This window comes from Macaca thibetana, chromosome 5 (assembly GCF_024542745.1).
Source record: "Macaca thibetana thibetana isolate TM-01 chromosome 5, ASM2454274v1, whole genome shotgun sequence".
Lineage (NCBI taxonomy): Eukaryota > Metazoa > Chordata > Mammalia > Primates > Cercopithecidae > Macaca > Macaca thibetana.
In genome coordinates, this window is record NC_065582.1 from 128,607,494 (window position 1) to 128,635,112 (window position 27,619).

General features: G+C 41.8%; 1 protein-coding gene and 1 long non-coding RNA gene across 5 annotated transcripts in view; one reads left to right on the forward strand and one right to left on the reverse strand.

The window, feature by feature from the left end:
* Window positions 1-27,619, forward strand: part of SHROOM3 (shroom family member 3) — a 350,091-nt gene that overhangs the window by 103,129 nt on the left and 219,343 nt on the right. For 3 of the 4 annotated variants that reach the window (XM_050790811.1, XM_050790812.1, XM_050790813.1), the window contains one exon: window positions 18,426-18,580. In XM_050790811.1, the coding sequence (XP_050646768.1) occupies window positions 18,426-18,580 (155 nt within the window). Of the gene's footprint in view, window positions 1-18,422; window positions 18,581-27,619 lie in introns of all 4 variants that reach the window. The other variant, XM_050790814.1, reaches the window with a different exon arrangement.
* Window positions 20,502-27,619, reverse strand: part of LOC126954879 (uncharacterized) — a 32,779-nt gene continuing 25,661 nt past the window's right edge. The window contains exon 3 of the long non-coding RNA XR_007725744.1: window positions 20,502-21,085. This is a non-coding gene — a long non-coding RNA (uncharacterized LOC126954879). The remainder of the gene's footprint in view (window positions 21,086-27,619) is intronic.

Sequence of the window (27,619 nt, forward strand, 5' to 3'; positions counted from 1 at the left end):
TGCGCCACCACTCCCAGCTAATTTTCATATTTTTAGTAGAGACAGGGTTTCACCATGTTGGCCAGGCTGGTCTCGAACTCCTGACCTCAGGTGATCTGCCCGCCTCAGCCTCCCAAAGCACTGGGATTACAGGAGTGAGCCACTGCGCCCAGCCTGTATTGTACATTTTAAAAGGGTAAACTTTATGGTATGTAAATTACACCTCAATAAAGCTGTTGGAAAAAAAAAAAAAAGGAGGAGGTGATCAGAGAGTGAGATGCTTAAAATTGAGAGTAGGGGCCGGGCGCTGTGGCTCAAGCCTGTAATCCTAGCACTTTGGGAGGCCGAGACAGGCGGATCACAAGGTCAGGAGATCGAGACCATCCTGGCTAACACGGTGAAACTCCGTCTCCACTAAAAAATACAAAAAACTAGCCGGGCGAGGTGGCGGGCGCCTGTAGTCCCAGCTACTCGGGAGGCTGAGGCAGGAGAATGGCGTAAACCCGAGAGGCGGAGCTTGCAGTGAGCTGAGATCCGGCCACTGCACTCCAGCCTGGGCGACAGAGCAAGACTCCATCTCAAAAAAAAAAAAAAAAAAAAAAAAAAAAAAAAAAAAAAAATTGAGAGTAGGGAAGATATCCACATTGGCAATGACAAAAGCTAGAGTCTGACCATGGAAGTTGAGTAGCCAAGATGGCTTGGAGGAGGAGTCAAGGAAGACAGAGGCCCAGGTACTGGAAGAACATCTGTGAGGATGTGGGTGTCACTGAGAATGGTGGCAAGAATCATGTTGGTGAGAGGTCTGACAGTGAGCTGGGGGGAAATCTTCACCAAGTCAGGAGTGACCTGAGGGTTTGCAGATGACTACAACAAGGAAGCATGGCAGGTGGGAATCTGATAGCAAGATGTTCCAACTGGGTGTGGTTAGAAAAAAATGTTCTGGAATTTGAGTATTGGTGAAGGACTTAAAAAATCTTTAAGTATTAAGGGCCTATTGTGCTTTTCCTTAATTAATTCATTCATTCATGCAACATGTATTTGTTCTTTTGGGGACACCATTATCTACTCATTTGGTCATATCTGCAGATGCTCCCAAATGTGGTGGAGCTGGCTTTTGATGGGGAGTCCCAGATTCTGTTATAATAATCTCCATTTAATGAGTTCCCCCAGGACCTATTACCCACTAGTACAGTGGAGGGTTGTTCTGATCAGTATGCAACCTTTCCTTGATCACTGTCATCATATTGACCGTCATTGTTCAGTTTCACTAATACAGTATATGGCATTATGTTTCTTAAGTAGTAGGGAGCTGCCTGTTTTAGAATTAGATGGAAGAATGGGTGATAAGCTTTGTCTTTGGACAGATCTGGGTTTAAATCTTAGCTCTGCTATTTATAACTTCATAACTTTGGGAAACTTAATCTTGCTGAGTCTTAGTTTCTTATCTACAAAATATCTACCTCATAAGTGTTGGTGACAATTAAATAACATATGTGTGTCAAACTCCTAACAGATAGTAGGCACAACCAGAGATGTTAGTTCTCTTTTCTTCCCCTTGTTTTCCTTCCTTCACCTTTATGTTAATGTTACTTCTGCTATTTTATTTCCAGCTTCTATCACGTCCAGGGTCTGGCTTTTGATCAGAAGCCTTCCTCTAGGGATGGTTGAAATTATCAAGCCAGCTTCCAGATTAGCATAGAGTCACTCTGATTGTTTACTTAGTGTGCCATGTTATGCTTCTCAAGGTGTTTTATAAAATGTTTCTAATCTTACTCTTTAACACTGTGAGGTATATAAGCGAGGCATTAGTATTCCTAATTTATGGAAGAGAATATAAGATACTGAAAGTAACTAACATTTATTGGGCATTTATTAAATATCATTTTTCTAAATGTTTTACATACAGTAACTTTATCCTCACAGCAATCCTATGAAATAGGTATTATTAACTTTGTCTCACAGGAAGGGAAAAAGGCACAGAGAGGTTAAATAATGTGTTGAGGGTCGCTAACTTCTAAGCATGGGAGCTGGATTTGAACCCAGGCAGTCTGGTTACAAAACTTAACCAATATATGGCCTCTAATATAAGACAAGTAAACAAATTGTGTGGAGCTTGTAAGTGAAGAAATCCTTTTGCCAGTTACTGTTCAGGTATCTTTCTGGCCTCTGAGATGGAGTTTCCCTCTTTCACCCAGGCCGGAGTGCAGTGGCGCGATCTCAGCTCACTGCAACCTCCGTCTTCAAGCCATTCTCCTGCCTCAGCCTTCTGAGTAGCTGGTATTACAGGGGTGCGTCACCATGCCTGGCTAATTTTTGTATTTTTAGCAGAGACAGGGTTTCGCCATGTTGGCCCAGCTGGTCTTGAGCTCCTGACCTCAGGTGATCCACCCACCTCAGCCTCCCAAAATGTTGGGATTACAGGCGTGAGCCACAGCGCCTGGCCTGGCCTCTGGAATCTTATGGAGATGAAAAATATTGGTAGCTCACTGTGATAACTAATAGAATACTATTGTTATCGTCAACAGGAGGCCTTCCATACCTCCTGCATGAGTTTTATTACCCTGTTTCCTTCTAGCTCAGCCACCCCTGAGAATTGTTTTGCTGAGACAAACAAGACAGTCCCTCTGAGATAGTAGCAATAATTGCCACTCTTGTCCTATTTTAGTCCTGCTTGTTGCAAGCCAAGTTCTAATATTAAAGTCAGTACTACAAAATCATAAACACTCTCAATATCATAAGTCTAAACACATAGGGGAAGCTTTGGAAAACTTCAGGAAACAAGTAATTCATGAGGTCAAAATCAATCTCATAATGATCAAGTAGATTTTTTTCTTTGGAAGCAGAAGAATATCTGGCCTAAGATCGAACCATTGGGCACTCATGAAACTTAACTTAGAACAGTGGAACTATCTAGTCAGTCACATTGTGGATTATTTACTAAGTGCTAGAAATCTCATAGTTAAAACATTTCATCAGGAGTACATGGTCAAATATTTAAAATATGAAGAGATTTGTTTTTTTTTCTTCTTGCTGGCACTGATTTAGTTTCTAACCACTAGAATTTCTCCCAGACCAGGAGTAGGGAAAAAAACAGAAGAGAAAACTAAAGCCTAACTATTTTAGTATGTTAATAACTTTGATATGAATCTGATGAAGAAAGAGTTGAAAATTGTTAGCTAAAATGAGATAGGGCATATGTGTGCCTATGTGTATATTTAACTATTGTCCTGTGAGTCCTATTCCTATTTGAATTGGCAATAAAAAGTGGGCTTACCTTATATACTTATAAAATGCATGAAATGCATATGCAATTTGTTTATTTATTTACTTTCTAAAGACTCAGTCTCTCCACTGACGTTAGTTACTTAAAAGAAGTTCTCTTTTCCTTACTTGTAAAACGTTTTACATATTCATCCCCTATATGTATGTTATAATAGATGTTCTACACAGATATGCATATTGCATATACATATTATATTTCCGTGAATAAATACAGCGGAATTTCACTCTAAGGGATGAAAAGATTATGACTTAAACATAAACAAACTGGAGCAATTCAAAGGGTCTTTCTTAAGAACATGGAATAAACGTGCTAAGATGGCTGAAATTATTTAAGGAATTAGGTAAAATATACATAAATTCCTTTACATTTAAAGAAAATTTCTAAAATTAAATAAAATATAGATGAATGCCTTAGGCTTTGATCTGAATGCAGCAGAAAAAGGGGATTGAGGCATGGCTGGGGGCCAGCTAGCCTTGGCCTCTTGCTCTCTGAATGGCCCTGGTTCATCCCCCCTTTGAAGTTGAGTAGAGTTCACTGGGCTGAGGCGCACTATAGTGGCAGGGGCTTGGGGTATTCATGAGAGGGAAAAAAGTCACACTGCACTTTCTGAGAAGGCCAGGATTCACACATGTGGGCACAGACACACACACACACACACACACACACACACACACACACACCCCAACCAGGAAATGGAGAGTTTTGCCCTTGTCACAGAATAGGCATTCTCATGGCCCCTCCGCACATATCAAGAGACTTTGAGAAACTGGTTTGGGGCTGGAACTGTTTCTCATGCCTCTTTCTAAGATCTGAGAGACCAGTGCCCAATTTAGGAGAGTTCAAACACCAGGAAAACAAAAGACTCAATTTGGAGTGCAGCAGCCTCTTGTCTGTCAATCCTGTTTGCTGAACCTGCTCCTCCTTCAGTGTCCTAAAACGGGATGGAGCAGAGGAAGGACTGGGAATAAGGACAGGAGGCCTCTATGATGGTGCTCATTCTCCTTGCATAAAGAGGAGACGTTACTTCTTTTGAGGATGTGTGATTTCGTTTCCTACCTCCCCCTACAAACAATCGTGATGAGGAGGAGGACGACGATGGTGATAAAGGCCAACAGCATTTATTGATCCCTGACTGTTGGGTATTATGCTAAGCTTTACATTCATCACCATAATCTACTTTCATTCTCTGAACAGTCCCCAGCAGTAGGTGCCATTATCCTCACCTTCCCTGTTTCTCAGGAAAATAAACTGAGGCTTAGAGGAAAGAATTAACTTGCTTAAGATCACACAGCTAGTAAGTGATTATGGTAGATAGAATAATCCACAGAGACGTCCACATCCTAGTCGCTGTGACTACGTTGTGCTACGTGCCATGGGAAATAAAGGTTACAGATGGAATTAAGGTTGTTAATCAGCTGACCTCTAGATTTGGGAGATTCTCCTGGATTATCTTATCGGGCCAAATATAGTCACAAAGATCTTCATAAATGAAAGAAGCAGGAGAGTCAGTGTTAAAATGGCGCAGAGTGAGAGAGACTTGATGGCCATTGCTGGCTTTGAAGATGAAAGAAGCCATAAGCCAGGTCTGTGGAAAGCTCTGGAAGGTAGAAAAGGAAAGGAAACCAATTCTCCCCTGGAATCTCCAGAAAAGAACAGAGCTGGCTGACACCTTGGTTTTAGCATAGTAAGTCCCATTTTGCACTTCTGACCTCCAGAACTGTAAAATACTAAATTTGTGTTGCTTTAAGCCACTAAGTTTGCAGTGATTTGTTACAGCAACCAGAGGAAACTAATACAGTGGTAAAGCTGAGGCCTGAAGTCTGGCCCTAGACCTTCTGGTGCAGAGCTGTGCCTTGCTCCTTACAGTGCAGGCCTTGGTGGAAAGGAATAGACCACTCTGCCAAACAGCTCCACCAGACAGGCCCAGGCCTAAGAGACATCAAACAGATCTTGAACACTCCAGAAATGGCAGACATTCTGTTCTCATCCAGCCAGGGAATGGTGGGGTGGGGTGAGCAACTTCTCTTCAAAACACTGAATCCTTGGGACCATGGTATTTCCCCACTGATCACTTTCATTCTGTCTGGTCCTTCAGGGAGGTAACAGACTAGTCGGGGGCACAGTCAAGGTAAACCAGATAAGTACCTTTCCGTGGGATAGTGCTATGATAGAGTTTATGGAAAAGCATAGGAGAGGCATGCTACCAGTCTCAGGGGCTTCAGGATGGCTCCTAGGGAAGGTGATCACTGAACTGAGTCTTAAAGGTGAGTTTGGGGGTTGTGAGGCTGAGGGTGGTAGAGGAGGAAGCTGCACCTGGAAAGTCCTGGAGGTATACGAGAGTGTGGCTTACCCAAAAGTTGCACATGGATTTCACAGGACTAATTTATTTTTTATTTGTTTGTTTCATCCTATCACTGGTAACACAATATTTGTATCAGTCAGAAGAGACCAAGTTAGGCTACAGTAACAAACAACCCCAAATCTCATGGCTTAAACCACAGGTTTATTTCTTGCTCATTCTACATGTCCGTGGTGTGTCTGCAGGGCAGCAGCTCATTTTAGTTTCCCAGTGACCCTAGCTGACAGAGCAGTCATCATCTCAAACATTATCAGTCACCATGCCAGAGGGAAAGGATCTAAAGGATCTCTGCCTGGAGATGACATGTTTTTTCTGCTCAAAATATACTGACAAGAAATTGTTTCATGACTCTACCCAGCTGCAAGGGTCCCAGCCTAGAACTCAGTGAAAAAGAGCATTTCCTCTGCAGCCAAGGTAGAGAGCCAGGAATACTTGTTGAACAGAATTAATGACCACCACTGTGTTTGTTAGTCATTTAGCGTGCGACACTGTTCAACCAAACACCAAGCAATTTAGAAAGACTGGTATCCACCTTCTTAGACTTCTTACTAGCCGCTAGTGCCCTAAGTCTTCTCTAATCATGAATTTCAATACCATTATCCTCGCTGTTCTACAATGACTTCCTGTTTTTGTACTATGCACCCATGACTTTTCTAAGAAAGCATGTTTCCAGTTTGCTTTTGCCATCAAGAAGCTTAAAGTCAAATTTGCACTATAGTACGTTCCAGGTAACCCTTATTATCTGCAAACAGTTGGTACCAGAAAAAGTCTGTCTAAGGGAATCCACAGTAAAACAGGGAGCAAAATATGATGTTAGATTATGCAGAGTTGAAAAACAAAACAAATGAGTATGAAAATAAGTTTACTTAATTTTACTTTTAAAACACATCACATTGCAACTACGTGCTAATTCTCAGCATGAAAAATTAACCTTGTTGACTTTTTGGGTCCTAGCTTCCTCAAAAAATTTTAAGATAGCTCAATGGCTTATTCTTTTTTTTTTTTTTTTTGGACACATAGTCTCACTCTGTGGCCCAGGCTGGAGTACAGTGGCACAATCTCGACTCACTGCAGCCTCTAGCTCCCAGGTTCAAGCCATCCTCCTGCCTCAGCTTCCTGGCTTTTTTTTTTTTTTTTTTTTTTTTTTTGTATTTTTAGTAAAGATAGGGTTTCACCATGTTGGCCAGGCTGGTGTTGAACTTCTGGCCTCAAGTGATTTGCCCACCTCAGCCTCCCAAAGTGCTAGGATTACAGGCGTGAGCCACTGCACCTGGCCGGCTTATTCTTTATATGTTGACTCTTTTGAGAGATATTCTAGTTAACTATGCAATGGATTTACATTCTATTTGCTAGTTGTATTGGTTGTTTGCAATCCCACAGCCAGCTAGACTGCACAGTCGTTGATGGAACAGCAGGAGATTGGAGCTGGTGCTAAACTGCAGAAGCTGTTAGAGTGGGGCCTTGTTTTATAGCTGGTCTCTTCACTAGTGAATATTTCTGAGTTAGGAAGACTTTGCCTCCCTCTGAAACCCTGTAACTGTGGAGACCTGGATAATAAATACCTAGATAGAGAATGAGAATCACCATGTGTGGAATGCATTTCTTGGAATTAATCTTGTCCTTGGCTTTTATTTTATTACTTTTTATCCCGGCCCGCGAGATCGTCGAAGCAGGCCCTGGAGGAGGGAGTGGGAATTTGGGGGACAAGAGACACGAGAAATGGAGACAAGACAGTGCTCTGATCAAGTCTCGTTTAATGGCGGTAATGCAGTGCCTTATATACACTTGGAGGGGAAGGGGTTGGGCCAGAGGCAGAGATGATCTCATCGCAGAGGGCGTGACCAAGTAGGTATTGGTTTCTCTGGTCGAACGTCATGTTGCACCTGCGCTGTCAGTTGGTAATTTTCCCGGGCACGGGATGGTGCCTGTGCTACAAAGTAACAATTTTCGCCGCGGGGGGGGGGGGGGGGGGGGGGGGGGGAAAACAAGTGAAGAAGAAGCAGGAAGAGCGCCATCTATTATGAGGTATTGATACAAAAGAGAGACAACAAATCTAGGGAGGAGGTAGAAGGTGGAAAGGAATAGAGCTCGGGCGTTTAATCATTAATTATTATTTGCTATGGCCGGGGCGCGCAGCTCCGGACAACTTTTTTCCTTTTTTGTCAGATTCCCTCAACTATTTTCTTTATTTTTTTGTATTTTTAAGGAGTTGCCTCAGATCTTTTGTAAGAGGAGGCAGGGTATAAACACACAATGGACATGAATATTGACTACTCAACTTTTTAATTACCCCCAAACTTGTTTTTTCAGAATCAGCCACCTTGGGGGAGATGGGGGTCTGTGAACTTTTCTTAAGGCACTGAGCAGAGTTGAGTGGCTGAAGATGCTTCATTGAAGCTTGATGTTTATCCTACACTTGTGGTCAGCTCCTTCCTCCCAGGGAGCTGTAAATCAAGAACTGTGGGTGTTTCTTGATTTTCCGGGGCAGCAGATCATTTGGATGGTCCACAGGGTGTCACTGGGTAACTTCCTGCTCTGGGACCTCTCTCTGAAATGGAAACTTCCCTCCAATGGAGAGACTGTCTCCTATTTCATTAATAAATCAAGTTAACTCTGGTTCTTTGACTTGAAGAAAATAACCTATCTCCTCCCCTTGGCAAATTTCTTCCTCTTGGTCTCATGCATGCTGTTGCTAACACATGTATTCTTGTGGTAGAAACAGTAGAAAAATATTAAACCTTTAAAATAAAGCCACAAAACCTTGCAATTCACAAAACAAACCTCTATGGAGTCTTTGCTCTTTGTAAGGGACTTTCCGTGTTTGTTCATGCAATCCTCACACCAACCCTGTGTGGTTAGTCTTATTGTTCCGATATGTAGTTGAAGGAGATGGATGCTCAAAGAAGATGCAAATTTTGCCCAAGATCATTTAGTGTTGGAAGTGGGATTTATACCCATGCTGGTCTGACTCCAGAGCTGCCTGTCTTTATACACCTCACCACTGTCTCACCTCTTTTCTTATGCTTCCCAGCCAGGTTATAAAACTTGGAAAAGAACAGCATACCTCCTATCTAAAAAATAACAAAAGAAAGTCATTCTGTAATTTCTAAATAATACTAAGTGTTGCAGATGTATTTTAATTTAAATAAAACTATGGAATTTTCCCTGATGGTCATCTTAAGTGTGAGAAACACACATTTTCACTTGTCAGGGTCGTCTCATTGTAACGCAGAGCAAACAACATTATCTGTATTTTATAGATGAGAGACCCATCCAGGGTCCTACAGATAAAAGGGCCACAGTTGGGATTAGAGCACAGGATTCCTGACTCCTAACCCAGTTTACTTTCTTCTACTACAATACACCCCATTTATGACCCCAAAAAGGAATGTTCAACAGTATAAATGTAATGATTTAGGATAAGATGAGAGGAAGGTGGGAAGAACAGGAGGAATCACTTCCGTACCCTGTGGCACTCATTGCAACCCATGGAAATGTTTCTCTGTTTTAAAGTTCAGCATTTAGTTCTGGGTTCCAAAACAATGCTGATTCATTTCATAGAACCTGAGAACCAGAGAAGGATCCTGGGAGGAACTTTTATTTATTTGACTTTATTTCATTGCCCTCACTTTGTGTTCTATTCAAAACCAAGAATGCCCACTGGGTTGTGAGTAATGACAATTTCCAGAGAATAGAAAATAATGCCCAAATAGCTTTGAGAGATTCTTGATGTCTTTTGTTATCCACTCGCCTTTTTATCTTTTTATATTTTGCTCATTGCTTCCATACAATTATCGCACTTATAGAGAGCATATTTTTCCTCAAACTACCAACTTCACAAACAGCAAATGATTTGTAGGTTATGTTGCATCAACTGTGAGTGACTGAAGTGCCCCTCCCTCCCATACCGCTGCCTTTATCTTTATCCAGGAACGAAAGTAGCCGGGAAAGGCAAATAAATCATTCAAGAATTTAAACATAAAATGCTGGTGAAATTCAGCTGTGGTAGACTTCTACTGGATGAGTTTAATGTTAATTAAAACTCCAAGTGGAATTGTATGTAAATGAATCATTCCATGTTCAGTTTTACGTAGCAGGGTCAGCTCCCTGCTCCACTGGCAGTGCGTGCCAGCTCTTTTTCTCATGTGTAAGCTGTGAATGCTGTTGAGCCTGTAAACCACTATAATAGGTTCAGAGACTTTAGGATCCCTGAAAGAGAAGGATCAGAACACAGCAGTGTTGAGTGTCAGGTTTCTCGGGCACTTGAAGGATTAGGCAGGACAAGTGAAGTGTTGCTTTAGGGACAAATATCTGGGAGATTCTCAGAGGCAGCAGGCTGGAGATTGTGGGCTTTGAGGTTAGAGTCTTCAATTCTAATCCCAGCTCTATTGTTTTACTGACTGTGCAATGTGGAGCAAGTCATTTTCTTCTTCTGAGTCTTAGTATTCTCATTTCTATAAAAAGACAATTATAAAACCTTATTGTGTTGTTGTGACAATTAGTTTGATGCAATAAAGTTACTGGAACACAAGAAGCCCTCAACAACTGGTTGCAATTATGATGATAATTAATTTATCCATGCAATAAATAGTGGGCACTGCTATGTGCCCCACACTGTTCTGGGCATTGGGGATACAGCAGTAAACAAGACAGACACAAATCCCTGCACTCATGGGGCTGACATTCCAGTAGAGGACAGACAATAAGCAAGACACGTAAGTAAAAAATAGAGTTCATGGCCAGGCACGGTGGCTCACGCCTGTAATCCCTGCACTTTGGGAGGCTGAAGTGGGTGGATCACTTGAGGTCAGAAGTTCGAGACCAGCCTGGCCAACATGGTGAAACCTTGTCTTTACTAAAGATACAAAAATTAGCTGGGTGTGGTAGCGTGCGCCTGCAGTCCCAGCTACTCGACTGTAGTCCTAGCTACTCAAGACACTGAGGCAGGAGAATCGTTTGAACCTGGGAGGCAGAGGTTGCAGTGACCCAAGATCCTATCACTGCACTCCAGCCTGGGTGACAGTGCGAGGCCCTGTCTCAAAACACACACACACACACACACACACACACACACACCACGTCATGAATTAAGTGTTAATGAGAAAATAACAACGGGAAGGAAGATAAGTAGTATTAGGGGAGGCTGAAATTTTAAAGGGGTAGCTAGGAAAGGCCCCCTCTGGAAGCCGAATTTGTTTACAGACCTGGAGGAGTTAAGGGAAAAAGTCAAATGGTTTCTTGGAGGAAAAGCATTCCAGGTTGAAGGAACAGCAAGTCCAAGGCCCCTGAAGGAGGACAGTGCCTGCCATGCTCCCTGTGCTGCTGGAAGGCCAGGGGCTGGTATTGAGTGATCCAGTGGGGAGCACTAAGAAGTGGAGCAGCAGGGAGGTCAAATCCAGCAGGGCCTTTGGTACAGAGGGAGGACTGTGGTTTCTCTTTTGAGTGTGACGAGAAGGGTCACAGGGAGGGCACAAACCCTAGAGAAGCACAAAACAGGACCAATCCCCATAACGGCAGCTCCACCCTTTCTCATTTACATTGGGTTAGAGGGGTTAAGCATGAGGAAAAAAGATGGGCCTGGCTTTCTGTGCCTCCAAGCACCACATCAAGCTGTGACATAGGCATCCAACACTCTCCCTTTGTGCCTACACCTGTATTTTTGAATGTACTCTCGTCACAGTGTATATCACCGTGCTGTTCTTCAAAGTCAGTTTCCCCAGGATTTGTTCAATAAATGTTTACTGATCGCTCATTACGTGCAGGCACTATGTTAGGTGCTAAATAGTACAGCAACATAAAAGGCTGTAAACAATTCAAAAATCAACCCCTCACATGTCAGAAAAGGAACACTGGGTCATCAAAGCAAAATCAACTTCTCCTATAGGTGTGGTACATTTAGGTTCTGAGAAGGGAAAAAGCGTGCTTAGGTTCCGGGCTCCAGTGTATGGATGTACACCCTCTCCTTAGCTTGTTAGCTTAGGGATTTCCCACCCTGTTGCACACGGTGTGTTATCTGAAGTCATTTAACCTGTTGACAGTCACATTCTTGGAATAAGTAAGTTCCATGCAGGTGAACTTGGACAAACAATGCCAGTAACCTTTTTAGCTGCTGAAGTAATTGGTCCAAAAGTTTAAAATAATAAGCTTCATTTTCCACTGAATCTTGTTGACAGGCATTATCAGCAGGGCTTGGAGTTAGAAGAGTATAAATCTCTTTGATGAATAGTTCAAAAAATTATTGTTAAATTTTTTGTAAACAAAGTTGTTTTTTTAGTCATAATAATGGTTTTAAGATAAATTGTGTGGCTAATTGATATAAACTTAAGATGTATGCATTTAGTTAGCCTCAGTACATTGAAATCAAATGTGTTGTTACCAGTGCATCAACAAACGCACGTCAATATCTTAATTTATCATTTGTGATAATAAATGGAGAGAACACCGTAGATTAAGGTAATTCACAGCCTTGTTCTAGTCAATGGCTTCAACTTTCTTTTCTTTCCTTTTTTTTGTGAGACGGCGTCTCGCTCTGTTGCCCGGGCTGGAGTGCAGTGGTGTGATCTCAGCTCACTGCAACCTGTGCCTCTTGGGTTCAAATGATTCTCCTACCTCAGCCTCCTGAGTAGCTGGGATTACAGGCGCGCGCCACCATGCCTGCCTAATTTTTGTAATTTTAGTAGAGACAGGGTTTTGCCGTGTTGGTCAGGCTGGTCTCGAACTCCTGACCTTGTGATCTGCCTGCCTTGGCCTCCCAAAGTGCTGGAATTACAGGTGTGAGCCACTGCGCCCGGCAATGGCTTCAACTTTCTTGGCAACCAAGTTTATTGTAGGAGGGGCCAACAAATATCACACCCACTGACACTGATTCTACCAAATAGAAAGGTCAGGAAAGGGCCAGCAGCAACAAAGGGAGAGGAGGGGAATGTGAGGGTCCTAAGGAATCCACAGGCTGATGCAGCATCCCTTAATCCAGTTAACTGAAATGAGTTAGACTAAGAGTCTACACTTGGCCTTCAGCTGGCTCAATTCAAGGCTTTCCTTGGACCTACTGGGACTTCACCTTTAGGAGTGGTTCCTCTGGAGGAATCCCAGCACCAGGCAAACTTCTCAGGGCTCCTTTGACTTGCTGGAAATTGCCTGACCTCCAAGGGAGTGTTGTTTAAATGGATCAATTTAAGCACAGAAGGAATCCAGCCTGATTTGTGTGTATGTGTGTTTTAAGATTTTATCAGTATAGGCTCTCTAAAATGTCCCAGTGAATATGCATGGTTTTTAAGCACAATGATATGAAATATATTAAAAATATACTAGAATGTAAGCTCTAGGAAAGGAGAGAATACAGTGTTTCCTTTGTTGACATTTTCCCAGCCCTAGAACTACACCTGCCAATGATAGATGCTTTAAAAATATTTGTAAGATGAATGAAAGAATGAATGTATTCACCAAGTTTCCGACCTCAAAGAGTTTAGGACCTAGAAGAGCAGATAGGGCATGGTCAGAAATACCTATGACAAAGGTAGTGACTGAGGCTTGTCTCAAGACAGAAACCATTAAGAGGAGAGGGTGAAATAGATTCTGCCTGGGTTGATAAGGAGACATTTCATAATGGAAGAGTATTTGGAGGAAAAAAGGAGGAAAAGGAAACAGGAAACTGGAAATATGGAATGGACCTTCTACAAAAGATCACTGTTAAAGAAAAGTTCTAAAAGTCTTCTTTGGTAATAATTAAAACCCCAAGACAACATGAATCCCTGAGAGACAGTATGGAGAGATGTGAGAATCACAACATGAAGTAGAGGCCCATCAAATGTTTGACAAATAAGTGCCATTTCAAAAACATCATCCCATGGCCCGGTGCGGTGGCTCTCATCTGTAATCCCAGAACTTTGGGAGGCTGAAGCGGGAGGTTTGCTTGAGCCCAGGAGTTCAAGACCAGCCTGGGCAACATAGTGAGACCTGTCTCCACAAAAAATAAAAAAATTTCCCCAGGCATGGTGGCACATGCCTGTGGTCCCAGCTACACAGGAAGCTGAGGTGGGAGGATTGCTTGGGTCCAGGAGTTTGAGGCTACAGTGAGCTGAGATCGCACCACTGCACTCCAGCTTGGGCAGCAGAGAGAGATTCACTTGGGGGCTAGGATGAATTTTTTTTCGAGACGGGGTCTCCCTCTGTTGCCCAGGTTGGAGTGCAGTGGCGCAGTCTTGGCTCACTGCAACCTCAACCTTCTGGGCCCAAGCGATCCTCCTACCTCAGCCTTCTGAGTAGCTGAGACCACAGGCATGTGCCACCACATCTGGCTAATTCTAACAGTTCAGTGCAAAATGAAGAGATTGTAAGGAACTCTGTAAATACAAAAGGTTATAGAAATAGTTTATAAGAACAGTGAACAACAATGAATCTCTTTATGACAGTCTTCCTCATAATGTTTGCTTTCACATCAAATCAGTCATGAGGACATGATATACACTATACAAATGAGCTTTCTTGACTTCCTTTTTTAATATAAGAAATCGATTGTTTCCTAGGTCTCATTTCATTGAAATTGTTGGCAAATAATACTGAGGGGATGCAATTCCACAAACTGCAATGTGAGCAAGACTGTGTCTACAGTGTTCATCACTGTACTCCCAGCTTTTAGCACCATATCTAAACACAGTAGAGGCTGTCCATAAATATTTATTCAATGAATGAACCAATATTTTCTGGGTAGGTCCTGTGTGCAAAGCTCTGGAGAGGCATTCTGGGGTAGGTAAGGATGGAGTCATGATTTCTTATGAAGTCTTTTCAAAGACTTCACAGTCCAAGGTGGGGATGGGTGGGACTGTGGGTGAGGAACAGACATAGACATAAATAGATTTGCTGAAAGTCAGGGTGTGTAACCACAGCAACATGTTCAAGCAGTATAAAAATAATAAACTATTAGATGTCACTTTACATTTATGTATTATTTTGTCCGTTTGATTATTCAAAAATGGGACAAAGAAGAATTACTTCTTAAACGACAGATTTCAAGGGTGAAGGAGTCTGGTGGGTATTGATGAGGAAAGAACTTGGCCTCAAAGGATGGGAAGTAATTGTAGCTAACCTCTATTGAACAAGCATTATGTGCCAGCACTGTTTAAGCATTTTATTTGCATGAACTCATTTAATAATAAGCATTATGTGCCAGCACTGTTTAAACATTTTATTTGCATGAACTCATTTAATCCTCACAATATTCCACGTGATAAATACTATAATTTTACAGAAGAGGAAACTGAGGCACAGCACTTGCTCAAAGTCACATGTCTAGTAAATGACAGAGTCATGTAATCTGGCTTCAGAGTACACGCTCTTGACCATTATAGTATTTTGTAGTTTCTTTTTTCTTTTTTTTTTTTTTTTTTTTGAGACAGAGTCTCGCTTTGTCGCCCAGACTGGAGTGCAGTGGCCGGATCTCAGCTCACTGCAAGCTCCGCCTCCCGGGTTCACGCCATTCTCCTGCCTCAGCCTCCCGAGTAGCTGGGACTACAGGCGTCCGCCACCTTGCCCGGCTAGTTTTTGTATTTTTTAGTAGAGACGGGGTTTCACCGTGTTAGCCAGGATGGTCTCGATCTCCTGACCTTGTGATCCGCCTGTCTCGGCCTCCCAAAGTGCTGGGATTACAGGCGTGAGCCACCGCGCCCGGCCATATTTTGTAGTTTCTATAGGTGGTTCAAGAGTGCAACTACCTTTTTTTGGGAGAAATCCAGGTAGAAAGAAAGCCTGAGCAGCTGATGTAAAGGCCTTGAGGAGAGAGTGTACTCAGTGTGTATGGAAAATGATGAATTTGCAGAAGGTTGGCAGGGAAGTTTAAGAGGATGAAATGGGTAGAAAGGCAGGAGGGAATCACCATCAATACAAGATGGTTACATACACCATGTTACATTTACACTGCAGAATATTATACAACAAATAACCAAGATGTTCTAGTAGAATATTTTATGAATGGAAATATCTTCATGATTTATGGAAATACTAGCCAGCATTTTTGAAATCTTATGAGAAACCAGAAAGTGTGTTTATCAATTCCTGTGGTTTACCTCATTAATCCTCACTGCAGTTCTATGAGATGGGTAATATTATTAATCCAACTTCGTAGATGATGAGTCTGAGGCTTAGAGAAAATAACTTCTTCTTTGGTTTGCTATTTGAATCCTCAGACTCTTAACCACTTCACTTTAGTGCCTCTCTGTTAAGACATTTGAAGAGATATGGATAGTGTGATATTATTTTTCCAAAAAGAAAATAATATATATGAAATTCATAAACCAAACAGTAAACAGTGGTTACCTTTAGAGAGTAACATGGAGGAAGCAGTGGTAAGACTTTCCCTTTTCCCTTTACATACTTTCTACATTATCTTCATCCTTTATAATGAATTAATATTTAATAATTTAAGTATAAATTAATAAATGTTATTAAGAAATAATTAGTGCATATTGATTTAGCATATATTTTTAATACTTAAAATAAATCTAGGCTTTAAAATTTTTAATTGTTATTTATAAAATAAAAGCTATTTTATATATATTAAAATAATATATATTGGCCGGGCACAGTGGCTCATGCCTGTAATCTCAGCACTTTGGGAGGCCAAGGTGGGAGGATCGCTTGAGCCCAGGAGTTCAAGACCAGCCCAGGCAACACAGCAAAAGCCCATCTCTACAAAAATACAAAAATTAGCCAGGCCTGTTGGCACACGCCTATAGTCCCAGCGACTCAAAAGGCTGAGATGGGAGAATTGCTTGAACCCAGGAGGCTGAGGTTGCAGTGAGCTGAGATTGTGCCACTGCACTCTAGCCTGTGCACCAGAGCAAGAGTCTGTCTCCTAAAATATCTATATATGTATATAGATATATCAATTATATAATATACATATATAGATATACCAAGCAATTATATATGTATATAGATATGTCTATATACATATATATTCCTCATTATGTTTGCTATATACATATACATATATGTATGTAGATATCTATGCATATATATCTATATATGTATGCAGATATATCTGTATAATATAATTTATATATGTAATATATGTATATATATATAATTGTTTGGTCTATTTTATGTATCTTGAGACCTATTGAAGGTTTTTGAACATGTGGGCAATTCTGGAGAGTAATTACTAAAAAAAGAGAAAATATGGGTGAGGTTTTGTTTACTGAGTTTTTGTTTTTGCTTTCCTCTTTACTTCCCTTTCATTGTTATTGACGTCTATAAGTATCCATTGGCATGTGACCCAGATCGAGCCTTATTTTCATCTGTTTCCAAAGCATATGATTAATTTCTAACATACTACATTACTAACTTGTTTATCATGTTTATTGTTTGCTTCCCCTCCTCTGCCCATTAACCTAAGCATCAGAAGAGCAAAAGGCTTTTGTTTATTTTGTCCAGTTTTATAGCCCAAGCACTTGGAAAAACTTCTGGTGTAAAGCAGGTGTTGAATAACTTTGTTGACTGAATAATAGTGTGGGGTATTTTTGTTTTGTTTTGTTTTTTGAGACGGAGTCTCACTCTGTCGCCTAGGCTGGACTGGAGTGGAGTGCAGTGATGCAATCTCGGCCCACTGCAACCTCCACCTCCTGGTTCCTTTTTTTGAGACGGAGTCTTGCTCTGTCACCCAGGCAGAAGTGCAGTGGCGTGATCTCGGCTCACTGTAAGCTCCGCCTCCCGGGTTTACGCCATTCTCCTGCCTCAGCCTCCCGAGTAGCTGGGACTACAGGCGCCCGTCACCACGCCCAGCTAATTTTGTTGTATTTTTAGTAGAGATGGGGTTTCACCGTGTTAGCCAGGATGGTCTCCATCTCTTGACCTCATGATTCACCCGCCTGGGCCTCCCAAAGCGCTGGGATTAAAGGCGTGAGCCACCGCGCCTGGCCAGAGGAACTCAACTTCCAATGCAGGGGTCCCCGACCCCCAATCCAGGGACCATTACTGTGGTCTGTTAGGAACCAGGTTGCACAGTAGGAGTGGACGAGTAAGTGAAGCTTCATCTGTATTTACAGCTGCTCCCCATCGCCTGCATAACCACCTGAGCTCTGCCTCCTATAAGATCAGTAGCAGCATTAGATTCTCATACCAGCCCGAACCCTATTGTGAACTTCACATGTGAGGGATCTAGACAGCACACTCCTTATGAGAATCTAATGCCTGATGATCTGTCACTGTCTCCCATCACCCCCAGTGGGACCATCTAGTTGCAGGAAACAAGCTCAGGGCTCCCACTGATTCTACGTTATGCTGAGTTGTATAATTATTTCATTACATATTGTAATGAAAAAATAATAGAAATAAAGCACACGATAAATGTAATGTGCTTGAACCATGCTGAAACCATCCCCCTACACCCCATCCTTGGAAAAACTGTCTTCCACAAAACTGGTCCCTGGTGCCAAAAAGTTTGGGGACTGTTGTTCTAAAGGAATAAAAAAGTCTAAAGGACTTTTTGAAGCTGTAAGGTAAGGGCTGGGGTGATGTCCTGAGCACGGTGGGATAATGGCCTTTGGGTGGAAACTGAGTTCCTTCATTCATTCAGCTGATGTTTATGAGCGCCCTCCCTGGGCAGGCACGGTGCTGGTGCTTGAGGGTGTGGACACCAGAGCCAGTCCCTGCCTTCTCACAACTTTCCCTGGGGCTGCACTTGCTGGGGTATGGCCCTAGCTGGTCTGTTGGGTTCTGCAGGAGTCCAAGCTGGGCTTGGGATAACCCGACAGACCGCAGGCCAGGGGGAAGCTCACTGGTGGCCATCGCATCTCTCCCTCCAAGCAGGTTGAAGAAGGGGGCAAAGCAGACACCCTGAGCTCCAAACTGCAGGCTGGGGATGAGGTCGTGCACATCAATGAGGTGACTCTGAGCAGCTCCAGAAAGGAGGCAGTTTCCCTGGTGAAAGGATCCTACAAGACCCTCAGGCTGGGAGTGCGCAGGTAGGTGGCAGACCCCCACCCTGTCCCTCCTACCACCTCACCCCACCTCTTTCCCTGCCCTGCCCCACCTCTGGGAAAAGAGCTCGGGGTTGGTAGCTTGGCTTTAAACCTCCATGTGTGGATCCTGCCTTTTTTTTTTTCTTCTTTTTTCTTTCCTATCTTGTGGGATGTGGGGAGGAAGTGGGGTGAAGACATTTCAGACACTGCTCTCTTTTGAAACACTCATTTCCCAGTAAGTATTGGTTTGTCGGGGATAGACCTCACTGTACTTCCTAAATTTTGGAGCCTGATAAAAAGTGACACTGATCCCAGATGTGGTCAGAGCTCCAATAAGCTTTTTGTCTGGTGGGACTAGAGAAAGCAATTGGCTTGGAACTTTCAGTGGTATTTTGGGAACCACAGCTACACCAGAGGGTTCTTCAAAACAGGCAAATTCCCTCTTTTGATGTTTTGTTTTCTGGTCTCAATAGTGGTTCCTCTGTTGGGAAAGTGTTGGGTTGTGTTTGATTTTAATGCCTTAGCATCAGAAGCTTTGTATTCCCAGGAACCAACTCTTGGTGGAGGAAATTATTTATGGAAAGGGGAAGGGAATTGAATTATTTTTTTGATCTCTATTAGTAAGCACTGCCTGAGATACTTTACATATCTTAGCTCATTTAATCTGCACATGAACCCCATGAGATAGCTAATCACTACCCCCATTTTACAAGCAAGAGGTTAAATAGGTTACTGGAGGTAGCCAAGCTGATAAGTTGAAAAGCCAGAATAGAATCTAGATTGCCTGATTCTATTTCAAGCCACTTGAGCGTCATTATCTTGACCTGCTAAGTGTTAGGCCTAAATATTTTGCATATTTGAATATTTCTTCCTTAGATTTCAGCTGCCTCACATAGCAGCTAATGTTACAGTATTTGAGAATGTTCCAGTTGGCTGAGACTTTAGGAGTCATCAACGAAGCCCTACCATTTTCAGGTTGTGGAAAATAAGCTGATCTTTCATCATGCCACAGATGGTCTCTTAAAGATCCGCGTTAATTCATTTCTCAAATGTTTCCTAAGTGAGCCCATGCTCAGGTGAACAGCACCTCCTCCCAGCCACAGAAAACACAGTCATGACTGCAGTCCCACTGTGTCTCCAGGCTCTAGTGACTCTCCTTAGTGTGCTGGGCTGTGTCCGGTCTGTCTTCAGGGCCATCAACAACAGTTGCTTCTCTTGTGGTCAGTGATACAGAGTGGCTCAAAGCATAGGCACGGGATTCAGACAGACCCAGGTTCAAATTCCAGGGCTGTCACCTGCTAGCTGTGTGAGCTTGGCCAAATTACCTAACCTTACTGAAAATTCAATATCCTTATCTTTAAATGAGGATTTATTTATTTATTTATTTGTGTTTGTTTGTTTGTTTGTTTTTTAAATGAGGATTTAAAGATATGTATTTATGCCAAAATATGGCAACAATCTAAGTATCCACAGAGGGACAAATGTATAAAGAAAATGTGGTGTGTATATGTTTATGTACACACACACACACACACACACACAATAGGAATATTATCCAGCTATACAAAAAGAAGGAAATCTTGCCATTTGCAACAATGTGGATGAACCTGGAGGACATTTTGTTAAGTGAAATAAGCCAGGCACAGAACCATAAAAACTGTTTCATCTCACTTATACATGGTATATAAAAAAGTCAAACTCAGAAGCAGAGAGTAGAATGGTGTTTGCCAGGGACTGGGGCATGGGGAGATTTGGTCAAGGGGTACAAACTTTTAGTTATAAGATGAATAAGTTCTGGGACTTAAGGTAAAATATGGTGACTATAGTTAGTAATACTGTATTGCTTACTTAAAATTTGCTATGAGAATAGATCTTAAGTGTCCTCACTACACACACACACCCCCACACAGGTAATTGTGTGTTGATTAATTTGATTTTTTATTGTGGTAATCATGATGCAGTGTATACAAATATCAAATCATCACATTGTACATTTTGAATATATTCAATTTTTGGCAATCATATTTGGGCAATCCAACATACTTTACAAAGTGATTGGAAAGATTAGATGAAATACTCTGAGGTAAAAAGAGATGTTGCTGCTATTATTTCTATTATTATTGGCCAACTCTAGGCATAGGCTCATTCCTTGTGGATCCAGATTTGAGTAAATTAAGCAGTCATCTCAAACATGGGGTGATGTGTCAAACAGATGGGTAGACAGGTTCAGAACCACGGGGCCATTCCTTGTTTCCAGAGAGTGCTGAAGGTTTTGAACTCACCTTGGCATTGGAACCCAGGAGCCCAGTTTGGGAACACTGGGCATTGATCTGTTGAGTACTAATGGCAGAATCCACACTCCTGATGTGTTTCAACATGACTGTAGTGATAGATTGGCCTCTGGAAAGGGCTGCTCTGTTTCCTGCTATGAAGAATAATCATGGTGGCTTCTGGTAGGCCTTCTAATAGACGGTGATATAAGATTTGAATTACTTCTTCTAGTAGAACCTTTGGAAACAGATAGTCATGGGGTTAAAATCTGGTTTAGTTACTTGCAAATTGTGTGACTTTGGGCTCTCTAAGCCTCAGTTTCCTCATTTGTGAAATGGAAATAATCATTCCTGCCTTGAAAGGGCATTAGTGAATTAAGTGTAAGTACATAGTAGATATGCAATATTTGATTATTATTATTCTGGATTAGGCTAGAGAGAGACATGTGGTAATATGGAGAAGTATTGTCATAATACCATATATGCTGACTCCCTGGTTATCTGGAGGCCCCCCTTTCATTCTCTTGGTGAGTTTACAACCATTTAAGGGCTGCTACCCAGACTTACAGGTCTAGAACTGGTCATGACTGTCCCAGAGCTTGTGGAATTTAGGAGTATTAATTCACAGTATCCAAACTCACAAGAAACTGAAGGATATGAACCAGAATGCTACTACATTGACTCATTTTGAAAAGACAACTATAAGTGGAAAAGTATGCCATATGGACCAAAAACCAGTATACAGTACTTTATCCCTACAAGAAAACTAAATGAGAAGTCTAATTATGGTCAGGAGTTTGCATAGTGCTCTCCAGCTCCCCATGAAGAGAATGGTTCTGTAGGCACCAGTATGTGCTGGGATCCACTCTGATGGCCAGATGGTCCATCTTCCTATTAGGGGCTTGGCTGCCAGGCCACCGGAGATTTACATCCAGGAGCAAGGGCCCTTTCCCCTCTGGTCCCCAGGGAATCATGCTGCCAACTTTCTCCTCTCCGTTTTCATTCTCATCAACACCAAATCCCCTTCCTGATTGACACATTCTTTCTTTAGGTATGCTAATGCAATCGATAAGGTTACTGAGCAGTTCTTGCACTTTCTGTTTCTGGTGTGGGAAACATTTTGTCCCTAAGATGCCTTTTGAATATGTCTTATCTCATCTATTATGTGTTGATTTTTATAGTTGAACTTTAAAAGGAAAAGGAGGATGCCTTTACATCTGACACATGCTTATAGATGGGGATTATCAACAAGCCTCAGGAGACACGGATGGACATTTCTCCCCTACGTTGCAGAGATCCGGGCGGAAGCCTCTTTCCTCTGGATTAATCTGGCTTTGTATTGCGTGGTGCCGTCACTTTCCTGAGAAGTCTTACCTTTATACCCTGGCACACGTCATCGTCCTGAGATTGTGTTTCCTTTGATTTATTCATGACAAAGTGACTAAGGACATTTCATTTATTAGCTTTCTTTTTTTCTGTGTGACCTCCATACTTTTAAAAAAGATTGGGGTGACTTCCTGGAAACATAATAGAAAGGAGGGTCTGTTTCATAGATAAATCATTTGTGTAGTCAGAATGTATATTTTGGCAGCCTTGTACTTGCCTCTTTTTCTCTTAAAGTTATTTTGGGTGGGCGAGGGCAGCACCTCATGTCAGGCTTTCACATCCATCATAAAAATGTCAAGAACACAGAGCAGAGTAGTAGTGTTTATATAAGTTTTGGGATTGTCTTACCCAGTGACCAAAAACAATCAAAAGTAGAAACACCTTCTTAAAAGGCTACAGTGACAAGAGAAATGCAAAGCCTCAAGTAAGTTGTGGGTCAAAGACTTTCAAAGGTCTGCTGACCCATAAAGAAGGCAGAGTTTAGCCCTCTCTGGGAAGAGGGCGTGAAGGGGGCGGTGTGGATGCTGCAAGAACAGAGCATGTGTCTGCTGCTTGATACATGAAGAGTGAAGGTTAACAGCTAGTAGTGGATAAATGGAGAAGAAATGATAAAATAATAAGTGGGTCAGAGAAAAAACATTCCCAAAGGAAAACAAACAGCTCCCAGTTGCAGGAAAACCCTTGTGGAATGCAAGGACAGTGCAAAGGATGTTAATTAGGAAAGCAGACATGGACACAAATGAGAGTCATACTCCAAATCCTCCCTGAAATCAACAGAGACTTTATCTGGCAGATATGTGTAAAATAGTTGTCCAGGAATGGGGTAACCTTTAAATAGAAACTGACAAAGGAAAGGGTCTTCAGATTTATCATCCCTGAGAGTAATGGAAGGTGCGTTTAGTATAAGGAATGCTCACTGCTGTTTGTAGATAATCTAAAACTTGAATTAAAAAAAAAAATAGGAGGCTATATTTGACCTCCAGAACAGATTGTTGGGGTTAATTGCTGTGTATTCATCCAAACACATATTTTTACCCTGAGTTTAGACGCAGACTCCTATCCTGAATTGGATTATCAGAATGGCCTTAGAATAAATGAATCCTTAATCCCAATTCTGATCTTTTCCCCAATTTCCTTGGCAAATCTAACCTTCCAGCCTTCAGCATTAAGGTGCTATTTTATTTATTTATTTATTTACTTATTTATCTTTCATTAATCAAAAGAAAGCTGGAGGTGCTATTTTTGCCAAATACTATCCTACTTCTAAATTTGTTATAAATGTATTTTTTGTGTTTTTAGTTGTAGTTGGCAAAGAAAAACTTGAGTATATTTCATTTTAAATATTTCGTACTTTTTTATAAGGCTGTGCAAGCCAGGCAAAAGTCAGAGAGGGTATATGAGATAGTGGTGTCCAGCACTACCAGATTTGAGATGGCCTGGGTTTGAAGTCTCATGGCATAGATACCAGCTTTGTGACCTTGGGCACGTAATTTAATCTGTCTGATTTTTGCCTCATAAAATTGTTGTGAGGATTAAATGAGAACTATGTGGGTATGGTATTTAGTACAGTTATTAAATTATGAATCTACTGAAAACAAATTGCACATTTGTTAAGTAAATTATCTCTTTGACTAGAGATATGTTCTAGAGATTAAGTTCCACCTTAATCTCTAGAACATAGCCTATGAAATGGGGCAGTCCTAGTTTAATGGGAAGACTTTGATGGGGAAATTATCTTTCTGGGCATCAGAGAGAGCAGAAGGTGGGGAAAATTGAGCCCCTTTTCAAAGTGGACTCTTACTCCCAAACCTTTCCATCACCTCTGCAAGTTTGATGTAGTCTTTCCCCTTCCCATCAATTTATTCTATGAGTTGATGTGTTGGAAGGAAACATTTATCTTTTATTTGACTGAATACACGTGTGTAGTAGTAGTAGTGGTAGATCATATTTTACTGGGAAAAGAGAGCTTGAGGAGAAAGCCGCATTGAAAAAGTAAAAAACAATAAGCATCTGCCTAAAATATGTGTATGCCAGGCTATATGACTTGCCCATGTAGAGGTGGCTAGAGTGAGAATCTAGGTCTTATGACTTTCAGCCCATGGGTCTCTGCCTGGAGGTAGAAATGAGGAATAGGTAAGGGCTTGTCCAAGGCCACATGCTGGTGGCCAAAATGAGAGTCTAGGTCTTTGAGGATGTAAGTCTTGGGGACTTCTGGCCCCTCAAACAGTGAAATCATGAACTAGTGCTTTCTATTCCACTGCCTCCTCCTTTTAGAAATATCTGCGATGCTAAAAAAAAAAAAAAAAAAAAAAAAAAAAAAAAAAAAAGGCAAGGCCAGGCCTGGTGGCTCACGCCTGTAATCCCAGCACTTTGGGAGGCCGAGGTGGGCGGGTCACCTGAAGTCAGGAGTTCAAGACCAGCCTGGCTAACATGGTGAAACCCTGTTTCTACTAAAAATACAAAAAATTAGCCAGGAGTGGTGGTGTGCCCCTGTAATTCCAGCTACTCAGGAAGCTGAGGCAGGAGAATCGCTTGAACCTGGGAGGTGGAGGTTGCAGTGACCTGAGATCACGCCATTGCACTCCAGTTTGGGCAACATGAGTGAAACTCTGTCTCAGACAAACAAACAAAACCACAAAACAATAAAAAACAAAGAAGCTTATGTTTGATTCATCTAAGAAAACATTTCAAATGAAGAGGTGATTCCCCACTGACCTTGAACTTTCTTTGGGAAGGAAATGCACTGCACTGCTCTGGATACCCAGCTGACTTGAGTCTCTGCAGCAGCCTCTGGAAATAAAACTATGTGCTGCATTAGTGGCTGCTTCCTCCCTCCTAACAAAAATGGTGACGAAATTAAGTTCACCACGACCCTTGGGCCCACACTCCCCTGAATTCACCCTCCCACATTTCTGAGGGTTAACAGAATAGTTTCTTTTTATAAACTAGTGAGATGACATTATTACAATGGAATGGGACGGTTGGCTCACACACTTGCTACCTCCGTGTCAGATTTCTGTGACCTTATATTTCTAGATTGAATTGCAAGACTGTAACTCACCCAGGATTTGCAAGTCAGTGATCCAATGAACTTTTTTAAGTCCTCTGAAAGGATACAAAATTAACTCCATTAGCCATTAGTAAAAAGGGTTGTGCAAATCAGTGCCTTTTCCAGCTCACGGTTACAGTTTATAAAAGAAAATAATTTTTTGGAATATTTTCACTACCACATCCTCATTTCCTTCACACTGTTTTGCCACCTCTCCACCCCCTCACCTGCCTGACTCTATTTCCTGAAAAAGCATCTACATTCTTAAAGCAGTTTGAGGTTAACCACCTGATGTCTCTTTCTGACTATTTTAAAGCAGTTTAAAGAATCAATTTATTAAAAGCTTTAAAAGCAAATGGAACAGAACTCCCTATTTTTAAGGCAATAAAGTTGAAAGAAAGGGTTGAAACTTTTCTAGAACATAAAAAGCATATTTTTTCTTATAAATTGACAATCTGCAAGCCAGATTGTGTAGCACGAAGGTGCCAATTCTCAGATATGAGATTGCAAACAGCATGAGGAAGACACTATATCATCTGGATTCTAGTCTCAGTTCTGCTGTGGTCTGGCCATGGTACTACGGTATTACTCAATCCCTCTAAGACTAAATTTCTTCTAAAATGGAGGAGAACAGTTCCATACTGAGTTGCTATAAGGAAGAAATAAGATAGTATATATAAAAATGTTTCATTGTACTAAAATATTAATCTTTATTCCACGAGGAGCTTCTGTTGTACAGTCTCATGAAAATTACCTGACCACATTCTCTTATGATTGCTCTATTTAATGGCACTGATGTGACTCATTTTTGTAAATGAGAACAAATAGGTTTTAAAGCTCCTGATTATAACCTTTTTGCTAAGAGGAAATATGGCTTTAAAGGACAGTACCAACTAGGCCCAAGTTCACAATGGGATTTTGGAAAAAAGGCCATATTATCTGGAGAATTTAAGTTGAAAGAGTTCTAATGCTGAACCATGTTGAAGCTCATTGGTGGAAGGCTGAGCTCCAGGAGAGGAAGCTTAAATTGCAGGAAGGGGCTCTCTACACAAGTGTATTTGCACCTTCTGGTGTTTTTTTTGTCCCAAGGACTGGTCAGGTTATACAGGCACATGTGACCCAGGCTGAGCAATTTGAAAACATAATGTTCTTTAGACAGCACAATATGCTGCCTCTGGGAAAGTTATGACATCAAAAGATAACTATCAAGTGGGCGGGCAGTGGGAGGTGAGGACAAACAGAAAAGGTGCAGTGACCTTTTTACAGGCAATTGCAAAACTGGTCTTGAAGCTCAAGGAACTCACCTCTGTGCATAAAAGTGTGGCCTCCTCTACCTCTCCTGGACACAGAAGACGGATGAGAAATATATTTGTGCCATGGTAAGTTCCAATAACTGACTTTCAAGACATAAAAAAAGGCCCAATGCTGTGCTCTGTGGTTAACTCCTGTATGAAGGGGCAGGAAGGCAGTGTGTCTGCACCACATGCCACTGGAGTAAAGCACAGGAGCTGAAGTGGCAGCCAGCGTGGCAGGCAGTATCACTCTGTGGTTCTGTGTTGGGAGCGTCTCATGTCTCAAATGTTACCTCTCACCTCCACATGTCTCCTGAAGAGCTGTGACCACCCTCCCATGCCCCACTCTGCTCTCCCATCATTACTTCACTCATCCTGGTCATCTGCTCTTTGAAGTTCTTAATGTGGGCAAAGGGCTGGCAGATACCTGGGTCGTGAGTACAAATCCCAAACTGCAGTACAGTTTGCATCCGGGATTAGACTTCCCTAGAGGGGAGATCAGTATAACTGAGAACTGTGGTAACTTACCCTTCTAAACATTTTTTCCACTTGAGCAAGTGGTTGAGAGGAGATGAAGGAGGCAGCTGCAGTGGCCTCTGACCCCCAGAAACTTTTCCAAGAGGCCTGGCATCATGGGAATTTGCTCAGTATGCTTTGAGGAGGTATTTCAATCCTGCTGGGACCATTCTCAGAGCAGTTTTTGGCTTCTTTGGAGTTCTAGGCTTGAATATCACTGTATAGAAGTATAGTATTTTATTTCCTAACCAGTTGTTCCTTCCCATGGAAAATTCATGTAACACATGATTAGGTTTCCGGAGAGGTATGCAATGAGACTCCCTTACTGTAATGAGGAAGGGGACATTTTTTTCCCCTGTAGCCCATAATGATAACCACTATTTTTATTCAGTGGGTTACATATGCTTACTGGCTATGCACTAAACACTAGCTTCATACAAAGGAATGCTCTATTGTTCCTAGTGAAGGAGGTTTCATTCTTGGGCTAGCACAGCTTTACTTCAGACAAATGTATTCCAGACTGAAGCCA